Source organism: Colletotrichum paranaense (assembly GCF_030867605.1).
Source record: "Colletotrichum paranaense strain IMI 384185 chromosome Unknown Scaffold_9.1, whole genome shotgun sequence".
Lineage (NCBI taxonomy): Eukaryota > Fungi > Ascomycota > Sordariomycetes > Glomerellales > Glomerellaceae > Colletotrichum > Colletotrichum paranaense.
The window spans coordinates 1210606-1237898 of record NW_026848967.1 but is presented as its reverse complement, the minus strand read 5'-3'; the positions used below and the strand labels follow the sequence as shown (position 1 = coordinate 1237898).

At 53.9% G+C, this 27293-nt stretch overlaps 12 protein-coding genes across 12 annotated transcripts; 9 read left to right on the top strand and 3 right to left on the bottom strand.

Annotated features, from left to right (window-relative positions):
- Positions 1-555: 555 nt before the first annotated feature.
- On the top strand, positions 556-843 carry CPAR01_11164 (uncharacterized protein; the record flags this gene model as incomplete). The annotated part of the gene is made up of 1 exon (XM_060495423.1): positions 556-843. One exon carries the CDS (start codon positions 556-558, stop codon positions 841-843), a length of 288 nt encoding a protein of 95 aa, XP_060345771.1.
- A 584-nt stretch (positions 844-1427) lies between these two features.
- CPAR01_11163 (uncharacterized protein) lies at positions 1428-1583 on the top strand (the record flags this gene model as incomplete). The annotated part of the gene is made up of 1 exon (XM_060495422.1): positions 1428-1583. The coding sequence occupies one exon, from the start codon at positions 1428-1430 to the stop codon at positions 1581-1583; it is 156 nt and encodes a 51-aa protein (XP_060345770.1).
- A 578-nt stretch (positions 1584-2161) lies between these two features.
- Positions 2162-3542, top strand: CPAR01_11162 (uncharacterized protein; the record flags this gene model as incomplete). The annotated part of the gene is made up of 3 exons (XM_060495421.1): positions 2162-2328; positions 2374-2431; positions 2739-3542. 3 exons carry the CDS (start codon positions 2162-2164, stop codon positions 3540-3542), a joined length of 1029 nt encoding a protein of 342 aa, XP_060345769.1.
- Positions 3543-5738: 2196 nt separating this feature from the next.
- CPAR01_11161 (uncharacterized protein) lies at positions 5739-8916 on the top strand (the record flags this gene model as incomplete). The annotated part of the gene is made up of 3 exons (XM_060495420.1): positions 5739-6400; positions 6486-6493; positions 7691-8916. The coding sequence occupies 3 exons, from the start codon at positions 5739-5741 to the stop codon at positions 8914-8916; spliced, it is 1896 nt and encodes a 631-aa protein (XP_060345768.1).
- A 1549-nt stretch (positions 8917-10465) lies between these two features.
- CPAR01_11160 (uncharacterized protein) lies at positions 10466-10717 on the top strand (the record flags this gene model as incomplete). The annotated part of the gene is made up of 1 exon (XM_060495419.1): positions 10466-10717. The coding sequence occupies one exon, from the start codon at positions 10466-10468 to the stop codon at positions 10715-10717; it is 252 nt and encodes an 83-aa protein (XP_060345767.1).
- Positions 10718-12754: 2037 nt separating this feature from the next.
- Positions 12755-13423, bottom strand: CPAR01_11159 (uncharacterized protein; the record flags this gene model as incomplete). Its single annotated transcript, XM_060495418.1, has 2 exons — positions 12755-13283; positions 13347-13423. 2 exons carry the CDS (start codon positions 13421-13423, stop codon positions 12755-12757), a joined length of 606 nt encoding a protein of 201 aa, XP_060345766.1.
- Positions 13424-13612: 189 nt separating this feature from the next.
- CPAR01_11158 (uncharacterized protein) lies at positions 13613-13885 on the top strand (the record flags this gene model as incomplete). The annotated part of the gene is made up of 1 exon (XM_060495417.1): positions 13613-13885. One exon carries the CDS (start codon positions 13613-13615, stop codon positions 13883-13885), a length of 273 nt encoding a protein of 90 aa, XP_060345765.1.
- A 1051-nt stretch (positions 13886-14936) lies between these two features.
- CPAR01_11157 (DNA mismatch repair protein MutL) lies at positions 14937-17276 on the top strand (the record flags this gene model as incomplete). Its single annotated transcript, XM_060495416.1, has 3 exons — positions 14937-15035; positions 15091-15270; positions 15330-17276. 3 exons carry the CDS (start codon positions 14937-14939, stop codon positions 17274-17276), a joined length of 2226 nt encoding a protein of 741 aa, XP_060345764.1.
- A 243-nt stretch (positions 17277-17519) lies between these two features.
- Positions 17520-19912, bottom strand: CPAR01_11156 (uncharacterized protein; the record flags this gene model as incomplete). The annotated part of the gene is made up of 3 exons (XM_060495415.1): positions 17520-17555; positions 17980-18509; positions 18580-19912. 3 exons carry the CDS (start codon positions 19910-19912, stop codon positions 17520-17522), a joined length of 1899 nt encoding a protein of 632 aa, XP_060345763.1.
- Positions 19913-20445: 533 nt separating this feature from the next.
- CPAR01_11155 (uncharacterized protein) lies at positions 20446-21629 on the top strand (the record flags this gene model as incomplete). The annotated part of the gene is made up of 2 exons (XM_060495414.1): positions 20446-21086; positions 21149-21629. The coding sequence occupies 2 exons, from the start codon at positions 20446-20448 to the stop codon at positions 21627-21629; spliced, it is 1122 nt and encodes a 373-aa protein (XP_060345762.1).
- A 448-nt stretch (positions 21630-22077) lies between these two features.
- Positions 22078-23025, top strand: CPAR01_11154 (uncharacterized protein; the record flags this gene model as incomplete). The annotated part of the gene is made up of 5 exons (XM_060495413.1): positions 22078-22181; positions 22291-22400; positions 22484-22663; positions 22734-22795; positions 22873-23025. 5 exons carry the CDS (start codon positions 22078-22080, stop codon positions 23023-23025), a joined length of 609 nt encoding a protein of 202 aa, XP_060345761.1.
- A 222-nt stretch (positions 23026-23247) lies between these two features.
- On the bottom strand, positions 23248-25339 carry CPAR01_11153 (uncharacterized protein; the record flags this gene model as incomplete). The annotated part of the gene is made up of 2 exons (XM_060495412.1): positions 23248-24017; positions 24070-25339. 2 exons carry the CDS (start codon positions 25337-25339, stop codon positions 23248-23250), a joined length of 2040 nt encoding a protein of 679 aa, XP_060345760.1.
- Between the last annotated feature and the right edge of the window lie 1954 nt (positions 25340-27293).

The following is a 27293-nucleotide window of genomic DNA, read 5'->3' as shown; positions in this document are numbered from 1 at the left end:
TCGGACGGAAACTGGAGATGACCTGATGCGACCCGCACTCAATAACCATGCCGACAAAGTAGTCGAAACTTCTCTGGAAATACTTCAGTCGCCCCTGGAGCAAGTCATGTCTACATTGTGCCTCCCTGTCCCTGCAGGGCAGCATCCAGCAGGTGACGTCTGGTCTTCTCCGCTGCACAGCAATTTTGCTTCGGTTTGAGCTTCGTCACCCCCAGCCGGTGAGTGACCACTTCTCCCTCCTCCGCAGGCTCTGGTGTGGATGATGGAGATTAATGTAGTGAACAGGAAGATTTCACGAATAGACACGCATGAGTCTTAAGATGCAATGCTGGGAACAATTCCGCGTTTGCCAACCTAATGCAACTCGAGAGACAACAATCATTGCTGAGAACACAGATTCTCGGAAGTCCTTTTCGATCTTGACCACACCTGGCACCTTTCTCTTACCATCGAACTGGAAGCATATCGACGGTGCAAATACCTGGTGCATCTGCCCTCTAACAAGAATGAGACGAACAGTTGGCTCAAGGCTGTCTAGCTTGTTGCTCAGTACGAATGGGTAACTTATGTAATTTAGACGTGGATTCCGCGGTCAACCCTCAACCGTCACCAAATGGCCCAGCTTTCTTTTTCGATGGATCGTGGCCGGATCTATCCAACCATGCCGCCCGATCCTGGTTGTCTGCAGACTGTTGTCCACAAGTCATTTCCTTCTCGCCTGCGCACGACCCTGCTTCTGGCCACGGCCACGGTCATGACCACAACCACAGCCACACAAGTTCTCTCTCTCGCGCGCGCGCGCACTACTCACGGCCGCACGTCAATCGGCGAGCTAAGAACTAGGAGCTAGGAGCTAGGAGCCCAAGCCCAAGGTGGATGGTTGGTGGAGAGTAACGGTGACAGCTGGCTCTTCAAGGTTACTCACTCACAGCCGTCCGTCTACGAGCACACCTGGTCCATGCCAACAACGTCTTGCCCACCCTTCCACTAGCAGCGTTGACCCTCGACTTCCAAGACCCTTCAACCCGGCTTGCCTATAAGCTAGGTCGCTAGGTATCACGGAGTGGCTTCTAGCTCCATCTCCTTCTCATTCTCCAGTTGCATCCCCATCTCAGCCTTCTGCCCCCGTCAAAGTCAGCTCGCCCTGCCCGGCCGGCCTGGCCGTCAGCCACAGAATGGGTACCCTGGGGCAGGTAGAGTTTCATTTGGAGAACGGCCGCGCTGAAGAAGGGCCACCCATGGAAGGCGGCTGAAAGAGAGAATTGGACGTGGCGATTACTTCACTCGAGCCTCGAGATTCCTAGACAACGTCCCTACGAAATCGTTGCTGATGCCTTTGCTTTTCTGGCCGGCTGAGCAACACGAATGCAACGGGATCTGTATCCGTAAGAATACCGAGTTGGATATTGTGGCGAACCTACGAAGCCATGGGTTACGGCAAAATTGCACGAGCACCGATCAAATATCCGCCGGAGACTGACGACACTGCATCTACGCCACAGTGCACCGTGTATTCATGGGCTTTGCTGTGTGGAGAGTCCGAAATGAGGCGAGGCACAGATCCTACACTGATGCCGACCTAGCTGAGCTTGTGTGCAGTGACAACTTAGTATCTCGCCAGGACATCAGAGTTCGTCCAGATCGAGGACAGGCCTCGGCCTAGCTAACGTAGGTATTGATGTGCTCGTTGAGCTACCCGTGCTTTAGTTAGGTATCGACACCCGCATCCGCATTCGCACCCACAGTCTAGGTGCGTAGTACATGACTACATACATCCGTCTCCGTTTCGCTGGCGCAGCGCTAGGGCGCAACGTGCCGTGTGTCTTTAGAGAGGTGCCACCTAGTGGCCGCTAAGACTGTAAGACATCCTCCCTGCCCAGTCCACGGATACCTTAATCATGTCTCTCATCGTATCGACACTTCAGAGGACCATCCGAGACAGACGCGCAGGAGGACGGACGTGCCTCGAGCCGCTCAAGGATGATGACAGGTCAGGGCTCGGACGCGGACGGATAATACATCGGACGGCACAGCACAGGACAGGGCATGGCAGAACCATACTACGTACAGGACCACAGGACCACAGGGCCACAGGAACGACTCACAAAGGAAATGGGACCAGGACAAGCCAAGCTCGGAGAGAACGAACGTGGATGGATGGATGGATGGGGGACCAGAAGGCGCCCTGTCACCTTTTCTCCTTCCGCTGCCACGCTGCCATAGCCGCATCCCATCCCTCAAGCATCAGCATGTTCGGTATCCTTGCCTTCCTTCACTTACCTACCAATATTCGTACACTATTACTTGGTACTCCGTTCGGATACCACAGTGAGTTGCCTTCTTACCCGTCGTCCGACATACCTTGCCCTGCAGCGGTCTCCGAGGGCGGCACCTCACGTACGGATACCGTGGTCCTTGCCCCATGCCAATGGTAAGGTACTCAAGGGTAGTAGCATTGTAGTGTAGCTGACGAGGATGGGATGGCAGGTTCCCTTACCTCGCCATTCAAGGCGTGGTTACGGATACGGATACTTCCTCTCTTTCCAGTCAACTCCAGTCTCCTCCCCTAGCGGCCTCGCAAGTTGCAACATCTGATGAGCACCAGAACTCTTACGTATATCCCCTATCATGGTTTGTTGTGCCACGGCTATCTCGTCGTGCGTGGCTACGCGTACGTCTTTTCCCATTCAATACCACCATCTCAGACCCGTCATCTCATCTCTCTGTTGCGCTCGCAGGTCGATCCCTCCGCTCGCCTCTCCACATATCCCATAACCTTCTTTCGACCCCGTCTACATTGCTGCATTCACACCCTCCCACCCCTAGTTCGTTCCTCGTTGTGTCTTTTCCTCTTCTTCCCCCCATATCCCTCACCCAGTTCCACGCACCCACGTCCGCTCATCTGTCTCCCCTCCCCCCTACTTACGTGCCTACCTACCTACCGCTACCTTACCCCCTGGACCCTGGGCTACCGACACCACCACCATCACCACCGGCATCATAACCACGAGCATCAGCAGCCACCGCCGCAAACCTATGTGCAGCGATTACAACGGTGGCTCGAGCGTTGCCATGCGTTCCGTCAGTACGTACTCCGATATACCTGGCTCGAACGGTCTCGTCTCGTCCTGGCTTACCTACATCTCCGAATGAGAGCCACAGCATACCACGGCCACATGGGTTGTCAACATGTTGTCCATGTTCTTTGTCCTGGCGTGCGTGCCTGGGTAAGCTACACTTCTTCCATCTGCAAGGTACTCGAGAGATCAAAGTCAATTAGCACAGGAAGATCGATCATCCTTTTCAACGTCTGCATTACCTATCTTACTGTGTATTCTATCCGTACGCATACTTACTCTCCTGGCTCATTGCTTGCTTCTTTTCTTTCGCAGATTCAATGTTCTCTTTTCCCCACTCTCTGCCGCTTCCACACCCCTCCAAGCTCGCTCTCTTCAATACCATCGATATCAAGTCAATCTTACAGTTCCTCCACTCTCTCCCGCTGCCTGTCTTCATCCTGGCTTGGTCTCTGCCCTTTCTAGTGTATCCGTACATATACCTTGACTTGGAGAGTTACCCCCCGGGTGTTGGTCTGTCTCCTCCCCCCCCCCCCCTCCATCTACGGAGTTTGTACATACATCCTCGCCTAGGTATCCGTACCCTCCACCCATCCATCCCATCTTATCCTTGTACGAAATTCGTCCCATCCCATCCATCCCCCATCCGCATCCACCAGTCAGTCTTCTTTTCCTCCTTCCTGGCTCCCGGCTACATTGTAATACCCATCCTGCCATCTGCCATCTGCTACCGGCCCCGACATTCGAGACAACGTCCACCCCTCCCTGTCCACTCTCACCTGAACCATCCCTCCTTCGCATCCCCAATCAAATTTGGTACTTTGCACGCTGCATACTGGCCCTCACTGCTAAAGTTGCAAAAGTGAATACTGCGGTCGGGAAGAGACACAGTGAGGGAGAGCCTGCAGACGCAATGAAGCCCTTTTGATTTCCACCGTAAATTATTATTGCATCTTATTTCTCCGGTCCCTCTCTGTCTTTCGCTCTCTGCGGATAGTCTCGTTAGCTTTCTCTGGCCTTGGCCACGCCCGCGGCCCCGTCCCGTGTCCGCGTCTCTTCCTTCACTCACCTTTCACTGGACTGTGACCCAACTGACTCTTGTCTCCCCCACTGTCTTATTACGTTGTGGCTTCATACGTGCCTGGTTTAATCTCATGCGGGAACCCTCAGACCCAGCGCTACTATCGCCATCGCTACCGTCAACCAATATTATCATCTCCTCCCTGGCCACCGTACTGACTGCTTCAAGTTACTGGTTCTCTGTTTTTGCTGCCCACGGCTGGCAATGCTGCCAGTCTATGATTTTTCTTCCCTCTCTATCTATCTCTCTCTTTCACACACACATACTCACTCCCTCAGACTCTCTCACTCTGTCCTTTTTCTCCTACACGCCCCCCCGCCCCTCACGTTCTCTCACACTCAAGACGCATACGTCGCAGAAAGCATCGTACCTTACCTCATCCCAACCTGCACACACTCACGCACACCTCTCACACACAGACGCGCGGAGAATTGTCGTTGAACAGGGGATCGTGATGGCATAGCCCTCTACCCTTGATTAGCAGCCACTCTAAAGACGTCGACCAGGGTGTTCCCTGGCCTACCTTTCCCTCGACCAGATCAACCCTGAACCACACCCTAGCTTCATCTCAATTGCCCCCTCCCCTCGTAGGTCTAGCAAGCCTGCCTCCAGTCACACAAAAACCGACCGGGAGCCACCGATCGACTGCTCCCAAAAAAAAAAAAAGCCTATGGGTCCTTCTCTCCAACGTATCCAGCCCTCGAGAAATAACGCTGCTTTATTCCGGCCGCCGAGAGGAGAGAGAATCGGAGAGACAAAAAGAGGCTAGGGGTAGACTAGATCTACATCGTCTTCCTCCCTTTTCTCTACTTCCGCCCTTCTCTTTTTCTCTTATTCCATCACTTATACATCCGTACCCAAAGACAGGTCGCCGGTACGCAGGTATCCAGCCATCCATCTCCGCATCCCGTGCCTGAGGTTCTGTCGTGGTACCTCCTGCAACTACCCGCATCAGCATCGCGCTCGACGACCCGCCAGCAACGCCGCAAGGAGCTTCATTGGAGCTTGGAGGATCATTGTGCGGGCTTCCTGCTACAGCAGCCTCATCGTCTTACAGCATCGGGCGCTGCATATTCTCATTCCTGGCCTGCTTTCCTAGCACAGCTGAATCGGTCTTCTCTTGCGACTCTCACACCTAGCACGAACGCCCGGTTGAGTGACTAAAGACCGCTCGCGAGCTTGCACTGTCTTTGAAATACCCGCTGGTTCAGACTTTTGCTATTCGCCATATCGAGTATTTCTGCAGAAACCACGAAAGAGCTTTCTTCTCCCCATCGGAACCGGTGTTTCGAGACTGAGTGGACAAGAGGAGGAATTCAACTGATTTGATCAAGAGGAAAAGGCATCATTCGAAAGGAGCCACAGAGTACAACATCCCTTGAAAAAAAAAAGGGTGATTTAATTTGGGTCCGGCGCACGCAAAAGAGCGACACGGATATCGCCAACAGCATACAACGCACCGGCAGCGTCTACGCAATAGTTCCGGCCTTTCGCAACATTCTGGGAAACGGGGCGTCGTCTAAAAGAAGGCGTGGGAAGCTCTCGACCCGGGTGCCTGTTGAAGCTGCATCACAACATCCATGCAAGCCATAAGTAGCGATTGCGATACGTCGTCTACCTCGTTCGGCCAGCGCCGAGGCATTTCCGATCTGGCGCGATTCGCCCTCGACCTGACCTGGGCAACGCCAACAAGAGCAGAGTCCGAGACTCCTGCTCGACCCAGAGCATATCCTTCCCCGCCCATGTCAGGGTCTCCTCCTCTCCCGCCCAAGCCAAATCCAGAGGCTGGTGACCGAGGGCAACTGCATGGCAGCTATCCGTCCACCAGTCCGCAAAATGCCTACCGGGGAGGACTGCCGCCAACGACGATACCGCAAGGCGACTACCGAGGACCTCCGCCTCCGCCGCATTCCTTGCCGCCACCTCAGCCTCGATCATATCACGCCGATCCGCAAGACAGGATGCCTTACTCATACCCTCGACCCGACGACCACCTGCGGACTACGCCTTCAGGATACGCACATCTGGCAAGCCAAGTCATGCAGCAGCGGCCTCCTCCGCCCTACATGCAAATGTCTGGGCCACCGCCGCCACAGCCAACAGGACCTCATCAGCATGGCTACGCGACAACCATGTCGCAGACATCCCAGGACAGCGGTCCCTATACGTCTCCCAAGACGCAAAGAAAGACAAAGGGCCATGTGGCATCAGCCTGTGTGCCATGTAAACGAGCCCATCTTCGGTAGGTTACCAATCTCCCCGCAGATATCCCAAGTGAAACGGGCGGAAGTGGTATCTCGATACGGTGACGCTGACATTTAGTCTAGATGCGACGGTACGTACGAACTGGCTTGCTAGCTAGCCTATTTTTGATTTTTGGTTTTTTTCTCTCTCCTTTTGCGTTTGCTTTCTTTAGGTTGTCATTTTTGCATTGTCCTTTCCGACTAGGGGATCGACCAAAAGAGGAAACTCCCGCGGACTGCAAGGAACCAGCACTGCAGCCTCCGGGCGCATGCGGCTCCAAATCTTTGGGGGGAACAATACTTGACATCATGACCGGTCAAGAGGCTCCGAGAGTGAATTTGGACGCGGCATTAACCTAGCAAGGCGTACGTGCGTGCGACACTCGAAGCAGCGCAGGGATCAACCCCTGGACCTGAGACCGGTGCTGAGGGGAAGACGATCCCGCCTGGGAGGATCATTCGCAGAAACTCGGACGGAGAGTTGAGATGGTTGCGTTGAATGGGATGGCGCATGCCGTCAAAGGCTGTCAACCAAGTCTTACTTGGGTTGAGCGGGTGTCCGTGTGGCCCAACTGGACTGGCGTCAACCCCAGCAGAGAGAGCATTGGTCTTTCTTGGCCGGACTTCCGCGCCGGCCATCTCAGCTCCTCCAGCGTCTCTCATTCTCACAACCATACAATCGGCGAACCACTACCGGTTCTTGCGCCGTCTGGTTCCTGGACCCGTTCGCCCCGGAGTGTCGGCCCGGCATTTTGGGAAGATTGGCGGGTAACAGCCGGCACCCCCGGGAGCGACCCTCGAATCTTGATTACGGTTAGGGATGCGGTGAACTCGCCAATCGCGTGCCGTTGGACCGGGTGTGGTTGCTATCGATTGTGCCATTTCTGAAACAGAAAGCGGAGGCGATTTTCCCTTGCGCCAGAGCTTTTTTCTGGGTGGACTTGGCTGGTCGATCGCTGCTCCGTCTGGTCTGGTCGCGGGATGATCCAAGTGGACAGAACTAGCGTGTCATTGACGTGTCGGATGCGACGCATGGCAGCTGGTGAGCGGATGGGGTGGGAAAAGCAACCAAACGTCTAAGCCACGCGACTGACGAGCAAGTGCCCGTTGGAAGACGTCATGTAAGCTTTTTTGCTTGACTTGTGGTGGATGGTTGTGGAGGTGCGGCTTTTGCACTTGCAACAGCTTTGGATCGTGCGCTTGCGTGTTTTCTTTTTGCTCTTTAGCGTGTGGAGAGAGAACACCACAACCGGATGACAGTTTCGCTGACGTGCGCTTGCGACAAATAGCTCAGCGGCCCTGTTCGAGATGCACAAGCAACGGCAAGGAAGACGCCTGCGTTGATGTGCAACACAAGAAGCGTGGCCGCCCGCGGCTGAGAGACGACCGAGAAGCCCGCTATGGCCCCTCGACATATCAGCATCCTCAGGATGCCGCAGCCGCCGCCGCGGCAGCAAGGAGACCGCCGCTGAGCCACTACTCAGCTGGCACTCCCATCTCAGGGTACGATGACCCCATCCGAGGCAGTCACTCCTATCGCGTTCTAAAGTCTCAACCAAGCGAACCCATTGCGCCTCGGTATCTGGACAGAGCTCCTATGGGCGACGCGAACCTGTACGGCCAGCCCCCGTCTCTCGCGTCTGGGGCGCTCGAGCCAGTCATCTTCTTGACGACAGAGCTGGAGATTGCGCGTGCTTCGCCGGCTTTTTCTGATGCCGTCGGAATTCCCAACGTCAGAGGCCGCTCTCTCTTCGACATTGTGGCGCCCACTGAGCGCGAGAAGCTTCAGAGCCACCAACGGCAGATACAAGAGGAGCGAACAAGAAAGGACCCCGTCTACCTACCTCCCATCTTCGGCAGGCAGGAGCAAGAGCGCGTTTTCGACTCTTTGCGATTCGAGGCCGATGAGATTTCGCGGTTCCAGCTCGATCGTCAAGACTTCTTCGTTTTCGCGGCGAGTGATGGACAGCCGAGGTCGTATTCCGTGCGTCTGGGTTTGGCCAAACGTGAATCGATTTACTTCATCGTCCTCCTCATCAATGCCGCACCGCGGTATCCGTACCCCTCGCCATCTCCGCATGCACGCGAGGTGCCGTATCCTTATCCGCCTCAACAGCAGGCATACGCGCAGCACACTCCCGTCTCCGCCACGTTCGAGCAGCCGAGACTTCGATTCGGAGAAGGCGCACTCGCGCCGCGCCCATCCCCTGGCCAACCTCTGCACATGGCTTCTGGTCTAAGCCCCGGTGTCAGTCCTGGCATGCCGTCATATGCGGCCTCACCCAGCCGTCCTGAGTACGCCAGCGGACCCTCGTCATACCAGATCCCTCGCAGTGAGCTGCCGCCGACCACTCGGCCGCCACAGCCATCTTTCCAGTTGCCTCCGATCCGAGCTGGCCCCCATCAACCTCCCCAACCAGAATCATCTTCCTGGCAAAGGGACGAACGATCCGGACGGGTCGATATTGGTGGCCTTCTCGAGAAGCCGGACCCGCAGCAACGACGTCCGCAATGAGTAATGACTTCCTGCCGCCCTAGCGGTTGTGGTCGATAATAATTCCCTTCGCCCGGCTCGGTGTACGTCTCCTGCCCAGTAACGATAGAGGCTGCATTCGAGACCGAATCCCTGGTCCGTTGACATTTTTGACCGTGTGTTGAGGTGGGCGGTCTCCGCGTCGTCCGCCTGTTGTATTTGTATCGAGTTCCCTTCGTTTCCATGTCCGCCTTCGGGTCCATCGTTGTTGTTTTTCCGGCGGCCGCGAGCCATCACGAGATACCACTTGTATAACCACCAACTTTTTTCTTGCTTTCTGCTCCACCCCCTGCACATACTGTTTTCCTCCTGCTTCCAATTGGGGCATTTTGGCATCCGTTTGGGCGTTTTTCTCTTTGGCTTCGATTCCCTGGGCTGGGCAGGTTGCGTATGTTGTTGCATCCAATCCAATGTTGAATGATGTTGGAGAGTGTAGGAATATGGCCCGTCGTCTCCAAAGAGATTGGCGGCGGAATGAGAAGAGCCATGGGGCGGTCATATGCGTGTCTTTGTTGCTGTCTGGGTCCCCAGATACCGTTTTCTTGTTATATCCCTTAAAGAAAAGAAGGCCCACCCGGCGATTCCTTGCCAACTACCGCGTTGCTCCGTTCACGTTGCCTTGCTGCTGAAGTGCCCCAGCGTTGTTTTTGTCGTCGTCGTCTAATTCGGACTCTTGTGATGGTGGGTTATATCCGACGTGGTGACGATGGCGTCTAGGATGATGAGTAGTACCAAATCCAGAGTTTCGAAAAGTCCGAGGTCGACAACAGGCTGAATCCAACGATACTTCGACGAACAACTCAAGACGTGGCAAGACGACTCTTTGTTTGCTTCTATTACTTGAAGAGGAATATGGGCAACCGAGCGGGGGAAGGGCGAGGCCGCAGACTTTTGACAGGAGAGTTGCCCCATTACTCAGGTCCGGGAATTGCGGAGACCATCGGGAAGGGGTCAGTGCGGGAGAGCATCTGCCGCAATTTCGGCAGGTCGACCCGTGGACCTGTTTATCGTAGCCATGGCCATGGAGCGTTGATGGAGGGGTGTTCCATGCTTCATGTTGCGGGAGTGCGGTGGAGGCGTAGCGTGCACCGGTAAGGTGACATAGGAACGAGATGCTCGGGAGAGCGAAACATTGCGAGATCCCGGCTGAAGGTGAAAAGAGGAAAGAGGAGTAGGAAGGGAAAGGGGGGTGGACAAGAAAGAAAGAGAGAGGCGGTTGTTGTAAAAGAGAGAACTGGAGAAAATAGAGGCCAGAGCAAAGAACGAGGTTCGGCTGCCACTGCAACAACAGGCCCGTAGATAATTTAAACCACCTTGGTTCATAAGACTGCAATGGAAAAGGATTGGTCACTCACTTGAGCCCCCCATCCAACGTTTCGTTTCCCCCTTTGGCTACCCCTGCCTTGCCCTCCCTTCTCTGCAGTCCACTGCGGCGCAAGTCAAATCTGCGACTTTTGCAAAAGCTCGTCTGTGCCCATTCAGGCGCCCACGACCGGCGGATGCGGATGCGTATGCGGATGCGTGCTTCCTAATGAACCCATCTGCGTGCGTTGCGTTGCGTTGCTTTCTTGCGTCTCTTGTGTCCAATGCAAGTGGTGCAGGCGGAAGTGTGTGTCATTTCGCGTGGCTCCTAGTTGCATCCGCATTGGAAGGTATAGTCCGGCCCTGGTATTGGATTGGTGCTGCCGCCCGCTTGAAGCATTGGTTGAGGATGAATGATAATCGCTCGGTCTGGTTTTGGGTCCCATTTTCCCCTCTCTTGCCGATGAACCATTGCATATAATCCATGATCTTAGGTGATGAGAAGCGAGAGTGTGCGATATGAGATGGGGCCAAGGATGAAAGAGAGTGGGAGACTGGGAGGGAGAAAGAGAAGGATGGTGGAGGGGGGAGGGATTATCGGGAGTTTTCCTCAGGAGGTCCATGGTTCTTGTTTGGACGTTCGGGATGGATTGGTGTTGCCATTGGCTCGAGTCATAGTCTCTGACATCTCTGTGTCTCTCCTTGTGCTGCATGTCCTTTTTCTTTCTTGGGCGTTGGTTCGAGGTTTGTGTTTGGTTTCGTGCTTCTGTGGCAGCGTTGGCCTACTCGATCTAGAGTGCGAGCTGCCTTTATGCCGTCAGATGATGGACATGTATGTCCGTTTCTTCATCGCCAACGTTCCCGCAGATCTTTTCTTTGGCCGTGTGCCGTAATGTGGGCAGCGTCCCCCAACAAAGTAAGAGAGTAACAGACTGAGCGGGACTCGAGAGATGAGGTGAGAGAAAAAGGATGCGATGCTCAGGGGGATCTTGAGTTGACCGTCGTCTTCTGTCCGGCCCCCCCCCCCGGGGGACCTCTCTCTTTTTGTCTTTCTTCCTGCGTAGTCAAAAGTCGTTCGTGCGTCCCTTTATCTTACCCCAGAGGCCCAACCGAAAGGAGGGACAGGGAAACGAGCGAGGAAACGAAACGAAACAAAACAGGCCTGCAGTGGATCCAACCACCGAGGCACCAGCCAGGGGAATGGGATGAAGAGGTGCAGGGGGATGCACTGGAGGTTGCTCGTTACGGTTGAGAAAAATCTCCGAGACGGAGCCGGGCAGATTGTTGGTGGCCCAAAAGAGTTTTTCATTCGGTCATTGTGCATCTTTGGGTGGGTATACCTGTCCAATATTGAAAACCACGGACAGCACCCTTGACCATTCAGCTGATCAGCGGGATCCAAGGAGATTGAGGGATGCGAGAAGCTTTTGAATTGGTGTGCTTTGCTGGCGAAAAGAAACGAGGCAGTATTCCTAATGGTTGAGAATTGAGACCTTCGGGTTACCGGCGGGAGAGGACACCACCACATGTTCGCATTCGTCCAAGCGACGGAGACCACCACCCAAAGTTGAAACGCTGATGGACATATTGGGAAATGTAGTGGATGCGAACAGCTGAAAGCGGCAAGACGCAGCAGGGGTTTGTAATTGTCTATTTGCTATTCCGGGAAGGGAGAAGACGCCGTCAAGTGCAAACACGAGGCGTTGAATTGTGCCGCTCGAGTGACTCTTCGGAGTATGGAGAGAACGGCGAAAGGATGTGGACGAGGAGAAGAAGCAAATTCCGATGTGAAAAGGAAACCATCTTTAGAGCGTCGACCTGAAACAAAAGAGGCGCTGCCGAAGGATCTTCATGATTCTCACTGGATTCGGCCCTCTACGTTCTTGATGTTCCCAGCGCGCTAGACCGCGAAAGGGTCGCGAGGGTAGGGAAAGGTTCCTGAAATGGACTCTTGGGCACCCTGAGCAGTTGTCGTTTGCAGCGCAAACGGGAAAGGCGCATACGGTTAAGGTTGTTTCGAAACGGGCCTCGCATGGCAGCCAGGTCCTATGGGCGCACGTTTGCTTGGAGGAGTTGGGGGGAGGAAATGAGGGAGGGGCGCCGGATAGTGGCAGTGCCGGCCGCTAAACCACAACGTGGGAAAGCTAGTCGCACTATCAACACCGGTCGACAGCTGCCAGACGTCTTCGCAATGCTCGCTGTCGAGATCAAGAGATGAGGAGGGTTTCTCTCCACTGCCGTGTTGCTAGTGAGCCTCTGTAATCGGGGTTTGTTGCCGTCTGCTGAGGACGAAAAGCATTCCGTAAGATACTGTAGGACGACCGTCAAGTATCCGAACCACGCGAGGTGCTGGGGTCCTAGGTCTACCGAGAGGCCCTACGGATACTAGACTCTGATAAGAAGAGGGGCGATGCTGCGTTGCCGGTGGACGTTGGGCGGTAGGCCGTCCTGTTCCTGCATGGATGGCATCATGGGACAGGCTGATGCTTCAATGGTGGCGGCGACAAACGCCCGCTTCTCAACCGTTTTTTGGAGAGTTTGATTTGCGGCTGACTTGTCGTTCGACCGTGTTTTGGCGGCCGCTGTCATCCGCGTGGCCATGCTCGGAGCCATGCCCGTAGTGCGAACTGTCACTGCGAGTAGGAGGCTTGACTCGGTAGGCGAGTGTCTTGCGCCGCTTGCTGTCTGGCTCATGGGCTTGTAATTGAGTGTCAAGGGGCATGAGTGTACTCGTTGTCAAGTTGCGACTGGTGTTCATGGCCTCCTCCTTGGCCTCATCATGCTGCTGATCGAGCTCGCGTTGCAGCTTATCGGGCGAAGGTGGCGTGCTGTCGTCGAAAACCTCATCAATGTCCCGTTTCCTGCCGACCTGAAGTGACCCCGACGGTTGAGGAATTTGCATGTCCATCAAGCTCTCGGCGTGGGACAGAGGAGCAAGAGGACTTCGGGGGATACGCCGGCCGGGTGTCATGGTTGGGTCCGAAATGATAGGATCTGGTGAAGGTAGTCTGGAGCTCCATCCGCTGGACCCGCTGTCAGACGTGACACTACAACCATGCACGTAGTGGCAGCGGTGGGCCTGGTAAGGACCAGGGGGAGGGCCAACTTACCTCGCACTCGAGAGATGGGCGCGTGTCGAGGCCACGCCGTCACCTGTGGTGCTTTCTGCTGGCTCGTCTTTGCACATGGCAGGCGCCGCTGGGAGTGTACGGAGTACGTGGAGTTGGTTAGTGTTAGACTGACAATGGTCCAAAAAGAGGGGACAGCAATCTTTGCAAAGATGGCCTGGCGGCCGACGCTGGTGCGGGCAGTTCGGATGCTTGTCGTTATATTTTGGTCAGTTTCTGAAAAAGTGCACGGTTCTCAAACGACGACCATGTGCCGGCCGGTTGTAAATGGTGTAAATGTTGCCGGCTTGTGCGCGAGAAGCCCTGTTTGTCAACTTCATGCGAGAAGCCGTGGTTTGGGGTGCCTCGCCAAATTTCATGATGATGAGGCCAAACTTTCGGTATCCGCAGCTTTGAATGAACGTGCAAGAGATTGCAACTGTCTGTTCTTCCCTATCCCATTGGAAATATCTCCAGCAAACAACAAATGCGTTTATGTTAGGCCGAGGTCAGGGCATGTCTCGGAGTGTGCCGCTGTCTGAGTCACCCTTCGAGGAATGAACTTCTTCATGGGGTTCTGCGAAGCTTCTGCGAGGCAGATTTGTTGACAGACGTCCAAGGCGTTTTCGGCCAAGTAGAATGGATACCACCGCGATTTGTTTGTGCCTGATGGCTGAGCTTGGTAGGTGGCATTCTCTTGAACATTGGAGACTTTCGGTGTCGAACACCGCCACAGCCTCCACACCAGAAATGTCAACGCTGTTCTCGGTGAATCTGATCGATGGACTACATCGACAGTCCCTGGTTTGATCACTGGGGATCTATGCTCGCAGGGTTGACGGATACGCCCCGGATCGGAGCCTGGAATCTTTGGAAACTAAAGCACGACTTCGAAGATCGATCAGAAATGGTCTTTCGGTGTCTCGGTCTTGCGAATTCGATGGTACTCTGGCGTCACCACATCTGGATGGGTTTCGTGCCAGCGTCAGAAATGTCGATCCGAGTGCTGTGTTGTGCAGAATTGTGACAGGTGCAAATTGGTCAGATAACGGTGAAGACGACATGGATTCGAGGACTGCAACCGTAAATTGTATTAGGGGCTAGAGGCATTGTCAAGGATGTGTATTGTTGCAGCAACCCGGGTGGGAGGTCGATAGGTTGTTGAAGTGATGCGCAGATGGGTATGGGCTCCTTAAGGTACCTTAGGTTATGAGATGCGATGGGTAAGAACGGCTACTTTGGTACGTACCGAGGTAGCTGAGGTGCCCGAGGAAGGTTCGTGGTTCCAAGGCAAGCACCTTCCATAAAGTGGTTTTAGCTGACTAAACAGCTGCTCACGTGAAGACGCGCCAAACTCTGGGAACCCGTGGGCCCGGTAGTCGCGACTCCATCCTCGCCGGCAGCAGGCATTTTCTCCCCTGAACTCGACAACCTTGCAGATTCGTACATTCACACTGTTTCCCAAGCCCGCTGAATGAAACTGTTGGTGGGCATGTACCGCTGTTGAGCTGCCTTCCTGCCTCGCCTTACTGGTGTTACACTGCCCCGCAACAGCTATTAGCGACATTGAGCCTTCTCGAACCTCAGACGGCCATGGCTGACCCCATGGAAGTCGATTCCGCTCCTTCTGCTGGCACGAAGCGGAAGGCGGAGGATGACCTGGAAGACTCTCAAGGGCCTCGTCGAATTCGCGTGAGTTGCATTTGCCGCTTACTCGGCGTGCTACACTTCTGACAGGCGTATGCAGGCCCTCGATCAGAATGTAGTCAATAAAATCGCCGCCGGAGAGATCATAGTTGCCCCTGTCAATGCCCTGAAAGAATTGATCGAGAACTCCGTTGACGCAGGTGCCACCGCTCTCGAGGTACTGGTCAAGGAGGGTGGCCTCAAACTCCTGCAAATCACCGACAATGGATGCGGTATTCAGGTATGACATGACATGCGTCCTCTTCGTAAATCTACCTATTCGTTCTGACTCTGCTCAAGAGAGAAGACATGGAGATTCTCTGTGAGCGTCATACGACTTCTAAGATCACCGCCTTCGAGGACCTCACCTCCATTGCCACGTATGGCTTCAGAGGCGAAGCCCTAGCAAGTATCAGTCACATCGCCCATCTTTCCGTGACTACCAAGACCAAAGACTCGAATTGCGCATGGCGTGCCACATACCTCGATGGGAAGCTGGCTCCTGCAAAGCCCGGTCAGTCGGCTGAGCCCAAGCCCACTGCTGGCCGCCAGGGTACGCAGATCAGCGTCGAAGACATGTTCTATAACATACCGACACGTCGAAGAGCATTTAGGTCGCCTGCTGAGGAGTACAATAAGATCATTGACATTGTTGGACGTTACGCCATCCATTGTAAGGGAGTGGGCTTCTCCTGCAAGAAGCACGGCGAATCGGGTACCAGTGTATCCATCCAAGCCACAGCAAGCGAAATCGACCGAATACGGCAGATATACGGCTCAAGTGTCGCCAACGAGTTAATGCAGTTCTCAACCTCAGAAGACCGTTGGGGCTTCAAGGCTACTGGATGGGCTACGAACGCCAACTACAACATAAAAAAGACTACCTTTCTCCTATTCATCAATCACCGTTGTGTAGAGTCAACCACCATAAGAAAGGCACTTGAGCAGCTGTACGCCTCATTCTTACCCAAGGGCGGTCGGCCATTCATCTACCTCAGCCTCGAGATCGACCCTGCCCGAGTCGACGTCAACGTCCATCCCACGAAGCAAGAAGTGCATTTCCTGAACGAAGATGACGTCATCCAGTCAATATGCGAGCACATACGCTCTAAGCTGGCAGAGGTGGACACAAGTCGCACATTCATGACACAGAGCTTGCTCCCGGGGGGCCAGATGATGGAGATATCCCCTCAGGCCGAGAGCGAGGGAACCCCAGCGACGCCCGCAAGAGAAACCCCAGGCTCGAAAAGACCACGGAGGAACTCTAACAACCTCGTCCGTACCGATACGAGCTTGCGGAAAATCACCAGCATGCTGCCCTCAGCCACAGCTGCTACGCCCTCCAAGGCATCCCCCGGGCTTGCTGCGGCCGCAGCCGGGGCGGCTGACGAAAATGCCTTGTCTGCCTCAGAGCATATTCAGTACGAAACGGTCGATAGGCCCTTCGCGCCAATGAGGCTTACTAGCGTCAAGGAGCTCCGGGCCGAGGTAAGGGAAGACATGCACAACGACCTCACAGAAATTTTTGCGAATCACACATTTGTCGGCGTCGTCGACGAACGCCGTCGATTGGCCGCTATTCAGGGCGGTGTCAAGATGTATCTTATTGACTACGGTCGGACCTGTTACGAGTACTGCTATCAAGTCGGGCTGACGGATTTTGGCAACTTTGGCACCATCCGCTTCACGCCGCCCCTGGACCTGCGAGAGATCCTCCGCATCGGCGCTGAGGTAGAGAAGGCGAATATCGAGTCTCCCGAGGAGGACTTTGAGATTGAGGACGTTGTCGAGAAGGTAGCAGCCCAGCTCATCGAGCGGCGCGAGATGCTTACCGAGTACTTCTCCCTCGAAGTCTCCCCTGCGGGCGAGCTGCTCACCATCCCCCTCCTGATCAAGGGCTACACGCCCGCCATGGTCAAGTTGCCCCGTTTCCTGCTGCGTCTAGGACCCTGCGTCAACTGGGAGGATGAGAAGCTGTGTTTTGATTCCTTTTTGAAAGAGCTAGCGTCTTTCTATGTGCCTGAGCAGTTGCCGCCGACGGTTGGCGGGGAGGCTGACGAGAATGATGAGGAGGCCAAGGTCGATGATCAGCTTGCGGAGCGGCGGAGAAACGTGCGTTTCGCGATTGAGCATATTTTCTTCCCTGCCTTCAAGGCGAGGTTGGTTGCGACTACGTCGTTGATGAAGGCTGCTGTGTTGGAGGTTGCTGATCTGAAGGGCTTGTATCGTGTATTCGAGAGATGCTAGGAGTGGACAACTTGGTTTCTCATCTCGATCGCGATGGCCCAGCGTCGTCATATGGGATGTTTCTGGCCCCTGGAGACACCTCGGGTCTTCTGGGTTCATCCTCGTCAGAAGGCATGGGGTTTGGCCGTCGAAGTATCTTCGTGTAAAGTAACCATGCAATAGCTGTATAAGACACCTCGGACATTTCACGGAAGCCCCTGAAATCGGAAGAGATCAACTTCCAAATTGACTGGAATGCTTCCTTCACTGTGGATGTCGCTGGGGTTTGGGGAGATGCGCCTGTAGCTTGGCAGAACATGTGCCACGCTTTCAAACCGTCAGTTTGTACCAGGCATAAGGGCTCGAAAGAAAACTCACATAGATCCTCGTCCAACTTGTCGCCTGATATCAAGCAAATTCCAAAAGCATAGAAATCACACCTCCCCCAATAAATCGCCATCCACATTAAGAAGTGTTTTCTGAAAGCGTTTATCCTTCTCAGTCGGATGTGATAGTCTCCATAGGACTCTTCTGAGGTGCGCCCAATCGGGTTGAGTACAAAGATCAAGGCTCCGGTTAAATAGAGCAGTACGCAATTATAAAGGGGAAACCGGTAGAAAAAGCCAAAAGGTATGGTTGCAGGGCCGAAAGAAGGCCGAAGGAATATGAAGAGTACTGCAACAGCAAACGAGACGTATTGCAGGGGATGGACGCAACGGCATACATCGAGAATTGTGTGGGAGTCAAGCGCTTGAAGGATAGAGGGAAAACTGTTAGGGAGGTTTGCGATATTGAAAAGCAGCTCCGATTCGCCGCCGCTCCTTGGAATCCGTGCTGGGGGATTTTTCATGTACGGCTTTAACACGTCTTTCATGGGGCCTATTACCGTCGACATGAGGTTTTGCAATGTCTGAAGTGCAGAGCCTAGCGGGGACACCAGACTGGAGAGACGCAATCCCATGGGGTTGTTTTGGGTCATGGCGTTGTCGGAGGGTGTAGCCTCATGATATTGAGAGAGACCTTCGTTGATATCCGACATGAGCTGCGCACGGCGTTGAGAGACACTTCTCTTGGTAGGAAATCTCGGCAATTCGACAGAGTGTGGCGCCAAACTCCTCCTCCTCTCAATGCTCTCTCTTATCTTGTCAAATGATACCATGTAAGCCGAGCCAGGTGAGCGTGCTACCACCATACCGAGAAGGCCGTGATCGCTTCTCCGGACGACCCATGAGCCGGAGTCACCTGCTTGGAGATCTAGAAGCACGTCAGAGAAATGAGTTCATCAGTCTGCCTATTATGAGAAGAGCTTGACTGCAAATCGTACCGTGTTGCTTCAGCCTGACAGTCCACACTTCGTAGGAGCTGTCTACGCCGCAATGCATGTGCGAGGGATTCGAGGACAACAGCCCGTCAAGGACACCGCTCATGCCCGAGATGATGAGGACTTGCCACGGGAGGGCATCGTCGAAGCTTTTCATGTCAAAGTCGACGAACTTGGTGACCTGTCTGCTTCTCATCGTGTTCTCCGATGATTTGTTATTGGGGATCAAATTCGGTAGGCGCTGTGCTTTTTCAATAGGAATGAGGTCCCAATCCTCCCAGGCCTGATTCTTTTCCACCGGAGAAACCACAGCCCCTCTGTTTGAGCTATCCATCCATGCAGGCTGATAGTTCTGGGGAGTGAGTTCTTCGACTACTTCGACTTCAAGAAGTTCCAGCATCAAGTCGGCCAAGGATGGACTATTTTCCTCCCCATCCGTGACCATCTCGGTCTCCGGTCTGTGTTTTGTTGTCAAGGCAAAACTCTGACTATCAACCTCAATTAGTCCACCGATCGTGGATTTGCTCCGAGAGCCATCGGACTGCCCAAAGATGGCTATGCTGCCGCAAAGAGTCTCTGTGCTGGAAGACTTCACGTCGTATATCCCGGAGCTAGCTGAGAATTCGATGCGACTCGTTTCATAGCAGAATTCCAAGGGTCTGCAAGCGTCCTTGAAGCCCATTCCTGACAACGTTTGGTCGAACGCTATGATATCTTGCGGGCTACTGAGACCAGCGATGCAAATGTATGTTTTGGCGGTGGATTCTTGCCGCGGAGAGAACCTCTCTATGGATACCAAAAATTGTAGGATGGAGGGGAACGGGCGCCCATTTCGATTGTGGAATAATTTCGTAACAACCAGCACTCCCAATGCAAAGACGTTATAAAGATGCCATTCCTCGTCAGTGAAGGCGTGATTGCGTTTTGCCCTAACAAGCTCCAACCTCGGCGGTTTGATGACCCTCTCCTGCCAAGAAAGACAAACTTCGACGTAATCCGCAAGCATACCGGGATCGTGATCGGCCACTGCGTCGCTGGGATAAACTCGAGGCTTGCTGTTTAATCTGGTACTGTATGAGATTGTTTGACAATTTTGATTCATATAGTCGGTGTCTATCAAGATAGGCATCTCATCGTTGAGGATTGTGACTATGAATGCTTCTGCGAGCGCATACGCAGGAAGTCCCACCATGTCAGATGATATCAAAAAGCATATGGCATCGGCAGTGCCGAGGCAGTCTAGCGTCCAAGAAGCGACTGCGATTGATATCAGTAGCATGGCGCGATAAATGTGCTCCTGCGTTACCTCTCGCGAAGCTGGTAACGCTTCAGACATTCTGGATGATCGAATGAATTCAATCACCTCCGAGAAGCGCGTACTGTTCGTTCAATCCCAAAAAAAGAGGGGTATAGAGCATTGACTGATCGCAAATCAGTCAAATATTATCGGTACGTGGGTGTGTATCTGAGTTCGAGGTGTTGTACGAGCATGACGGTGAAGCTCCCGAAGCCCAAGATGCTCGACTTGAGAAAAGAGGGAGGGAAAGGACTAGGATAAGCCACTGGGAGTACGGACTGTACGCACCTGATAAATTGAGGCAAATCGCTCAGGCTGACTCCCTGGTTGGGCTGACCCAAGCTACGCATGCTACTCGTTGGGTTGAGCATCTATCATTGGAAGGGATAGCTGCTGTCTCAGACTCGTCACCAATAAACCGTGCTTACTGCGATCATGCTAAGAGAGCCTGCCTGAAATTTACAATCAACACAGCCCCGTTGGAAGCTTCAAGATCAGACAGTGCCCACGCAATTGCTATTCATCAACAATTGAGGTGGAATTGCTGCAAGCTGAAGTACGAGCGAGACGAAATGGAACCCCTTGGAAATGAATCAGTCGAACATAGCCTTACCAATGCCATTTGGGCAAATAAGGCCGGAGATGGTGCTGCATCGACACGGTGTTTACAAAGTGCGCAACTCTTGAAGTGCTACACGGATCGGTTTGCTGCAACGAGTTCTCTGTGTGACGAAGACGAGCTGCGGAGAACAGTTATAAAGCTCAAATCAAATCCTTCGGCGACGAAAGAATCAATCATCGCCTCTGTCGATCACGAAAGCGCCGAAGCAGTCTTGGAGTGTGCTGTGCGATTGATGTTTATGACAGCATGCCGAACGCAAGGTACCGCACTTGGAAGCTACGATATCCATGAATGGAAGATCGACGAGTCACTGGCATCCTTTCTCAACCGTGTGTATCCACAAGCGTTTGCTGGAGGAATACCGGAGCAGTCCGTCAGCATCGGAAACCTTACCGCCCATACCCTGTCCAAAAACGCTGGGGTCAATATCGTAGCGACTGACACTTTGTCGGATCATCTATCCTTGATCAAAGGAGAGGGCTTCAAGACGTTGTTGGTCTTTCACCACCGTGCATTCCTCGAACATGGCCTCGAGGTACTCAAGGCCGACAATGCGGATCTGGGCCACACCAAACTTGAAGCTCTATCTTTGTAAGAATCAGTCTTGTCCGTCTCTCTAAGAAGAACAAAACACCTGCTAAGTAGCAAAATAGTGGCTGCTTGCCGTCTGAGTTCCTTTTAGAGACCCTCAGAACCCTCGACCTCGTGTTTCCTCCCTTTGGTGACAAGCGATCCCAGCGAATTCTACAGAAATGGGTTCAACGACAAGATCTCGACCCGGATCTCCTCAAACCGTGTCTTCTCTCTCTATATCACTCGGCCGACCAGGATATACCCGAAGACCTTCAGGACCTGTACACGCAGTATCCGCATTGGGCCCCGAGGCTGGCCCGTCTGCTGAAAGAGGTCGAAGACCCGACACCGACAACAAGGTGGGAGCGCTATGCGGAACGGAGGAAATCCCCACGGCATATGTACAAGTGCGCTTTAGCCGCTTTTATAGTGGCGGCAATCTTCGGTATCCTTGCAACGGTGCTGGCAGCGATACAAGTCTGGATATCATACTGCGCCTGGGTAGACGACCCGATGAAGTCTTTGTGCGGGGCGAAGAAGACCCCAACTCCTCGACTTTGAGTGGAGGCCATTGGGAGTATCTCAAGAACAAAATAGATCCGAGAAAACAGTTCCGAGAACTTTTCAAGCTTGATTCGCTTTGTTCCACTCATGTCAAAGAGCAGGAGATGTTCTACAAAACGCCGGCGAGGTCGGCCAGAGTGTAAGTCGGGCGAGCCGAGGTGGAGCCCGATCGCCGATCGCCGTTGCCGTACAGTGTCCGCGCCGTCACTCAATCCTTGACAAGCCGCCTTAGTCTGATGGAAACCATACAGTGCTCAAATGACACCTTACATGGCGCTTGTGATCAAATCCAGTTGCCATTCCAGACCTGCCGTGCTCAGACTTCCAAGTTCCCGTCACTCATATCCTCATTCAAACAGCAACATCACTCAATCTCATATTCACACCCAGAGTCTTCAATTCACATTTGACCATTCGAATCAATTGAGCATACTGCATTCCAGCCATGGCTTCGCGACCAGACATGGACGACGAAGACCTAACCTTCCACTGCTGCGCGCCTCTCCGGCCCTCAGAGCTCTTGAGACCAATTGACGTCGGCGACCTTGGGTAAGTACGATACTCACTCACTCTCTCCAACTCACCTCTCAATCTCTGCTCAGGTTGATCTCACTTGTGAATTGATTCTTTGAAAGCTAACATACAATGTCACAACCAGCGGCTCAGGTCACGCAAGAAAATCAACCTTCCTGGCCTGGCCCATCTTCGGCCCCCTCCTCTTCCAAAACGAAACGAGTGATGCGCGCGACCACTGCGCGAATGAGAGGAGTATGTCAAGATGCCTTATCACAACCCTCAATCTCATCACCCATTACTCATCGCTCATCACTCACTCACTCACAACATCACAGCATTCCTAAGCTACCTCCGCCTCTCAGTCTACATGTCCATCGTCGCCGTCGCCATCGTCCTCTCCTTCCACCTGAAGTCCGAACCCAGCCAGCTCGAGCTGCGCATGGCCAAACCCCTCGGCATCATCTTTTGGATCCTGGCCGTCGCGTGTCTGTGTCTCGGGATCGGCAACTACATAAGTGAGTCTTTCCTCCCCTACGGTGCAAGCCCCCCCAAAAGCGCAGATTGGCTGATGTGGATGCATGTAAGAAACCGTCAACAAGTATAGTCGCAAAGCGGCCATCGTGCAAACCGGATGGAGGACGCAGCTCGTAAGTTCTCATTGTCTCCCCGCCTCTTTTTCACGCCAAATTATGAGGTTTTCTTCATATTGACTCGAATACCCCAGGTCCTTGCCGTGGTGGCTCTCAGCATCGTAGGAACATGTGTCGTCTTACTCGTCATTACAAAGATTTCAGCCAACTCTCAAGAGGGAGAAAAAAACTCATCAACTACCGCGGAAGCAGCAGCAGCTTTTGTCGCGGGACCAGTCTTGAAGTGAACAATCTGCAACAAAAAAAAAATCTCAATTCGCTTATTTGTATCCCACCTTTTTGTGCCTTTGTCTTCGTCGCGCCATGTCAGTCCATGCTGATGTTCCATCCATCCCGTGGGTATATAAAAAGGGTCTATATAGTATACACTTGGCACAAGATTCTCTTAATCATCTTGACCGGCAGGTTGTCCCTCCTTGGGATTTGCTCCACACTCACTTCATTCTCCATTAAGCCTTGAGTTTACCATCTGGTGTGCAAAATAGATCCCTCGCGGACCCATCCACGTGATCCCGCTGAGACTCTTCTTTGCTGCAGCCACCGACTTGCTCGCGCCATGTGAACATGTACTCTATCGCCATTTGATAGATGTGCCTAAGGTTCGTTCCCTCGCCCTCCCAGCCGAGCAGTGGAAGATCATTGGCGGGCTTGAGACTACCATTATTCGGCAGCGTGTCCATCGTCTGGACCAGGGACCCGGAGCCAAACCTCGATTCCGAGAGACTCGCCGTCCTCTTACCCTCCCCACCTTCCTTCTCGTATTCCTCGGGAGCCTGGTAGAGCTCCTGGTGCACTGTCGCGATCGTGGCTGCCGTCTCGGCGCTGGGGTACAGCGTGAAGTAGCCCCTGAGCCGGGACAGGCGCAGCATATGTTCCAGCCAGGAGGGGTACATCTTGCTGACCTGCTTTTCGGCAATCAGCGCCGGCGATGGCTCGGCACCCCGCGCGTGTTGTAGCGCGTCGACTTGCGATACGAGGCCGTGTAGCTCGATCCACCTGTCACCGAAGAAGAGAACGGCGTTGCTGTTGGGAGCTTGCCACAGGTAGGAAGTTCCGGGTTCGAGATCGCTTGCGCCTTCTGCCGTCGGCTCGATGAAGTCCTTCTTGCCGTTCAGGTACATGGAAGGCGTGGTCATGCTGATGCCGAGCAAACGTTGGTCCCATTTCTGGAGGGTGGTCAGGCGAGAGTAGCGGTACTCCAACACCGTATACTTGAGGTCTGGTAATCGTTAATCAGATGTTCTAGTTCTTGTGACATGGAGTATGCCTACAATGGAAGAAACCAGGCGCAAGCTCCGCCTGTGGCGAAAGAACTAGAATATGAGAGTACTTTGGCGTTGTTGGCCAGAAAGACTCAAGGAATCGTATGGAGCTCTCCTCCTCCGTCATACGCTGTCTCGGGATTCTATGCCTTAGGGAGAGCATCTGCACGCGCCCGGGGTTATGCACGTGTGGCGGCGGCCAGCGGAACGTCTCGAGGAACTTGGCCGTCGCAGGTTCAATGTCTTGCGGTAGCTCAATGGTGAGGTGAGGGATCGAGAAGGCAGTGAAATCGGCGTCATTGAGAGACTTGAGCAGCCGCAACAGGCTGCCTGACCCGCTCGCCGGGGCCTGGATCAGGATGTCGACGCTGACCTGGTTCCACGCAGCTAGGGAAGCGCTGTCAAGCTTCGACAACCATGAAAGATGTGTCCAGGCACCAGCGGGAAGCTCAATCAGCGGGGTCTTGAGCCTGCCCGTCTCGTCGCGCATTCCTTTCGTGAAGGGGACGTATTCGTCGTCGGAACCGTCAATGAGGATAGCTTGAGGATGCATGTATGTGCTTATGTGTCGCAGCGCGCGGACCGCGGATTGTTCGAGTCGAGCGTCGGTCGAGAGGGGGGAGAAGTCGGCTCGGGCATCGTGCCAGATGATGTAGCAGGTATCGTCCACGCCGTTGATCTTCTTGAGCTCGTCGAGGTTGATGTCGCTCCTGCTCATGACGGCAAAGTGTACGTAGCTCCTCAGCTCAGTGCCCATCTTACATGCGAACGGTAGCAAGCTCGATATGCTGCGCAAGTTGGAGGCGGCGAAGAGGACATTTTGGTTGATGGGCTGGCTGCCCTTGGTAGCAGCAATGGCGTGCAGCGAGTTGGCGAGCCGGTGGAACTTGACGGGGCCATTGTAGTCGTGTTCCGTGGCTGGCGGGATGGGTTGACCTTGAGCTAGTCGGCCGGGCTTTCGTGAGGAGGGATCGCGGGACGGAGAAGCGTCTTCGGGGTACGGGTAGATGTAGTTCGGGGGCCGTTGGCCGAAACCGAGGGAGAGGTCGCTCAAGAGGTACCAGAGGCCGGCGGCAATGACGAGGAGGTAGGCGATGCGTCGGAAGAGGCGGCGGGAGGGCATCTTGGCGGTGGGCTGCCATTGGGGGTTCCTGTTTCGAAGCAGCATGGGGTTCTTGATGGCGCTGCCGCCAGGGCGGTGATGGTCGTCGTCCTTCTTCCCCATCTCTTCATCGCTGAGGAAAACGAAGGAGCGTAATTGGCGCCATGGATCCGGCATGCTTCTCTATCTGGGAGGGATGGAGAGGTGCAGCAGCGATGGGCCTGAGGACAGTTTAAAGGAAGAAGAGGGGAAGAGAGAAAGTAAGAAGGGCAAGGGAGAAGTGGAAGCGAAGGTAAGACGAAGCGTGCGTGGATGGTACACGTTCACCGAAAAAAGGACTGAAAGTTGCAAGGGAGGGGGGAGCGGTGATCCGAGGGTTGGGCGTCTCACATCTTCCCGTCGAGGTGGTAGAGAAGCTGGCTGGGCTGCGTTATCCGTTGGAAAGCTCCAGATGCAAAGTTGAAGGATAACTGACGCAGGAGTAGGAGGAGGGCGAGTAAGGTCGAGGCTAAAGCTGAGCAGCAGCGAGCGTACAGGACAGCACAGCAGTTGAAACAGACGCAGTTGCTGAAGCGGGCCAGCGAGACGGGATCAGATAGGACTGGCCGGGATGGGATGAGAGATGCCGTGAGATGCGATGCGCAAGGTAGTCGTTCGTACTCCGTACACGAAAGGTCAGAAAGGTCGGCGCAAGCGTGGGAAACAACAAGTGGTCCCCTTTTCCCATGCGGTTCCCCTTCGTTTTCCTCCCCTGTTGGAACGTTGCCGGCAATTGATCACCTAGATGGGCCAGACCTTGACGAGAGATTTGAGATCCCAGGGTTGTCTGCTCCAGCTGGGCTGTGCAGCGTGGTGCAATGTCACAGACGCGAGCTTTGGTGGGTACTGGGTGGTGGATCTGTGGAGCTGGTCCGGACGTGGCCCGGAGGAAGATGCGCGTGGTGGGGGTGGACGGACGATCTCGAAGCTCTTGCTCTTGCTCTTGCTTTTTGCTTTGGATGGTATGCTAGTGAACCGTGATAGGTCAAGGTCGACGTGGACTCGAGGATTTGAGAGGTGGTGGTCACGGTCGTACGTGTGCGTGTGCGAGAGAGACCGAGCGAGAGCCAGCGGGGATCCGAAGACTGTACAGACTACGGAGTATTCGTACCTGTACGTACATAGTGCCGATAATGACAGCTGCACGAAAAGGGATCGAGGGAGAGACACAAAGGTAAAAAAGCAAAAGTGGCATTAAGTGAGGTCCGTTAAGGGGACCGTTGAAAAAAAGGCGTTTAAAGTGTCCGGCTCGGCGTCCGTCTGGTGGTGTCCCAAGCAAGGAATGGGCGTGTGACACGGTGACAGCAATGTCATCCATCATTCTAAGCACGTACTTGCGGCAGTACGTATGCTACGTACCTGGGTTGAGTTCCATCAAACGCGACTGCCAAATGCCTAACTTGACAGCTAAGAGGTGTTAAACGTCAATTGAACCTGTCTCTCCCGATGTCTCACAAGGTTGGGGAACGCAATGTACTGTTCCTGACCTTAGCGTGGCGCCCCTACGCGGTAGGCGGGGAAAGGTACCTTACAGGCTCCCGTCAGCCCAGGTATCCCGTCCCTTGAGCACTGAAGCTTGAACTTTCCGGCCCGGAAAACAAGCCTGGACTCTCTCCCTCGATCGGGCATCCGAGCCATGTATCTGCCCGCGTCTGCCTATGTATAGCACACTAAATATGCCATCCCTGCTGTACTCTTTATCCCATGGGCCGTTATTCCACGTTGTGTTCCACAGTCAACGTGAGAAAAATGAGTACGTACTGATAGATCTGGTCGATGGATGGGACCAATTGGTGAGACGACTGGTGATTGGTGAATGGAGATCTGTGGTACGGGATGCCGGGCGGGAACACGAGCCACACTGTGGCTGCCCATAGCAACACCTTTTTTTGAATTTTTTTTCTGTTCGTTACTCTATTTTTTCGGGAAGTGAAGCATTGGGAACTTTTTTGATAGGGTCGGTCACGAACATTGGTCCAAACCCCGAATAAGAAGCCATCTCCAAAACTCACAATATCTCATCCTCACTCTCTTCACATCCACAACACACTACATAAGATCTCACACATACACCCAATCATACTCGTACAAA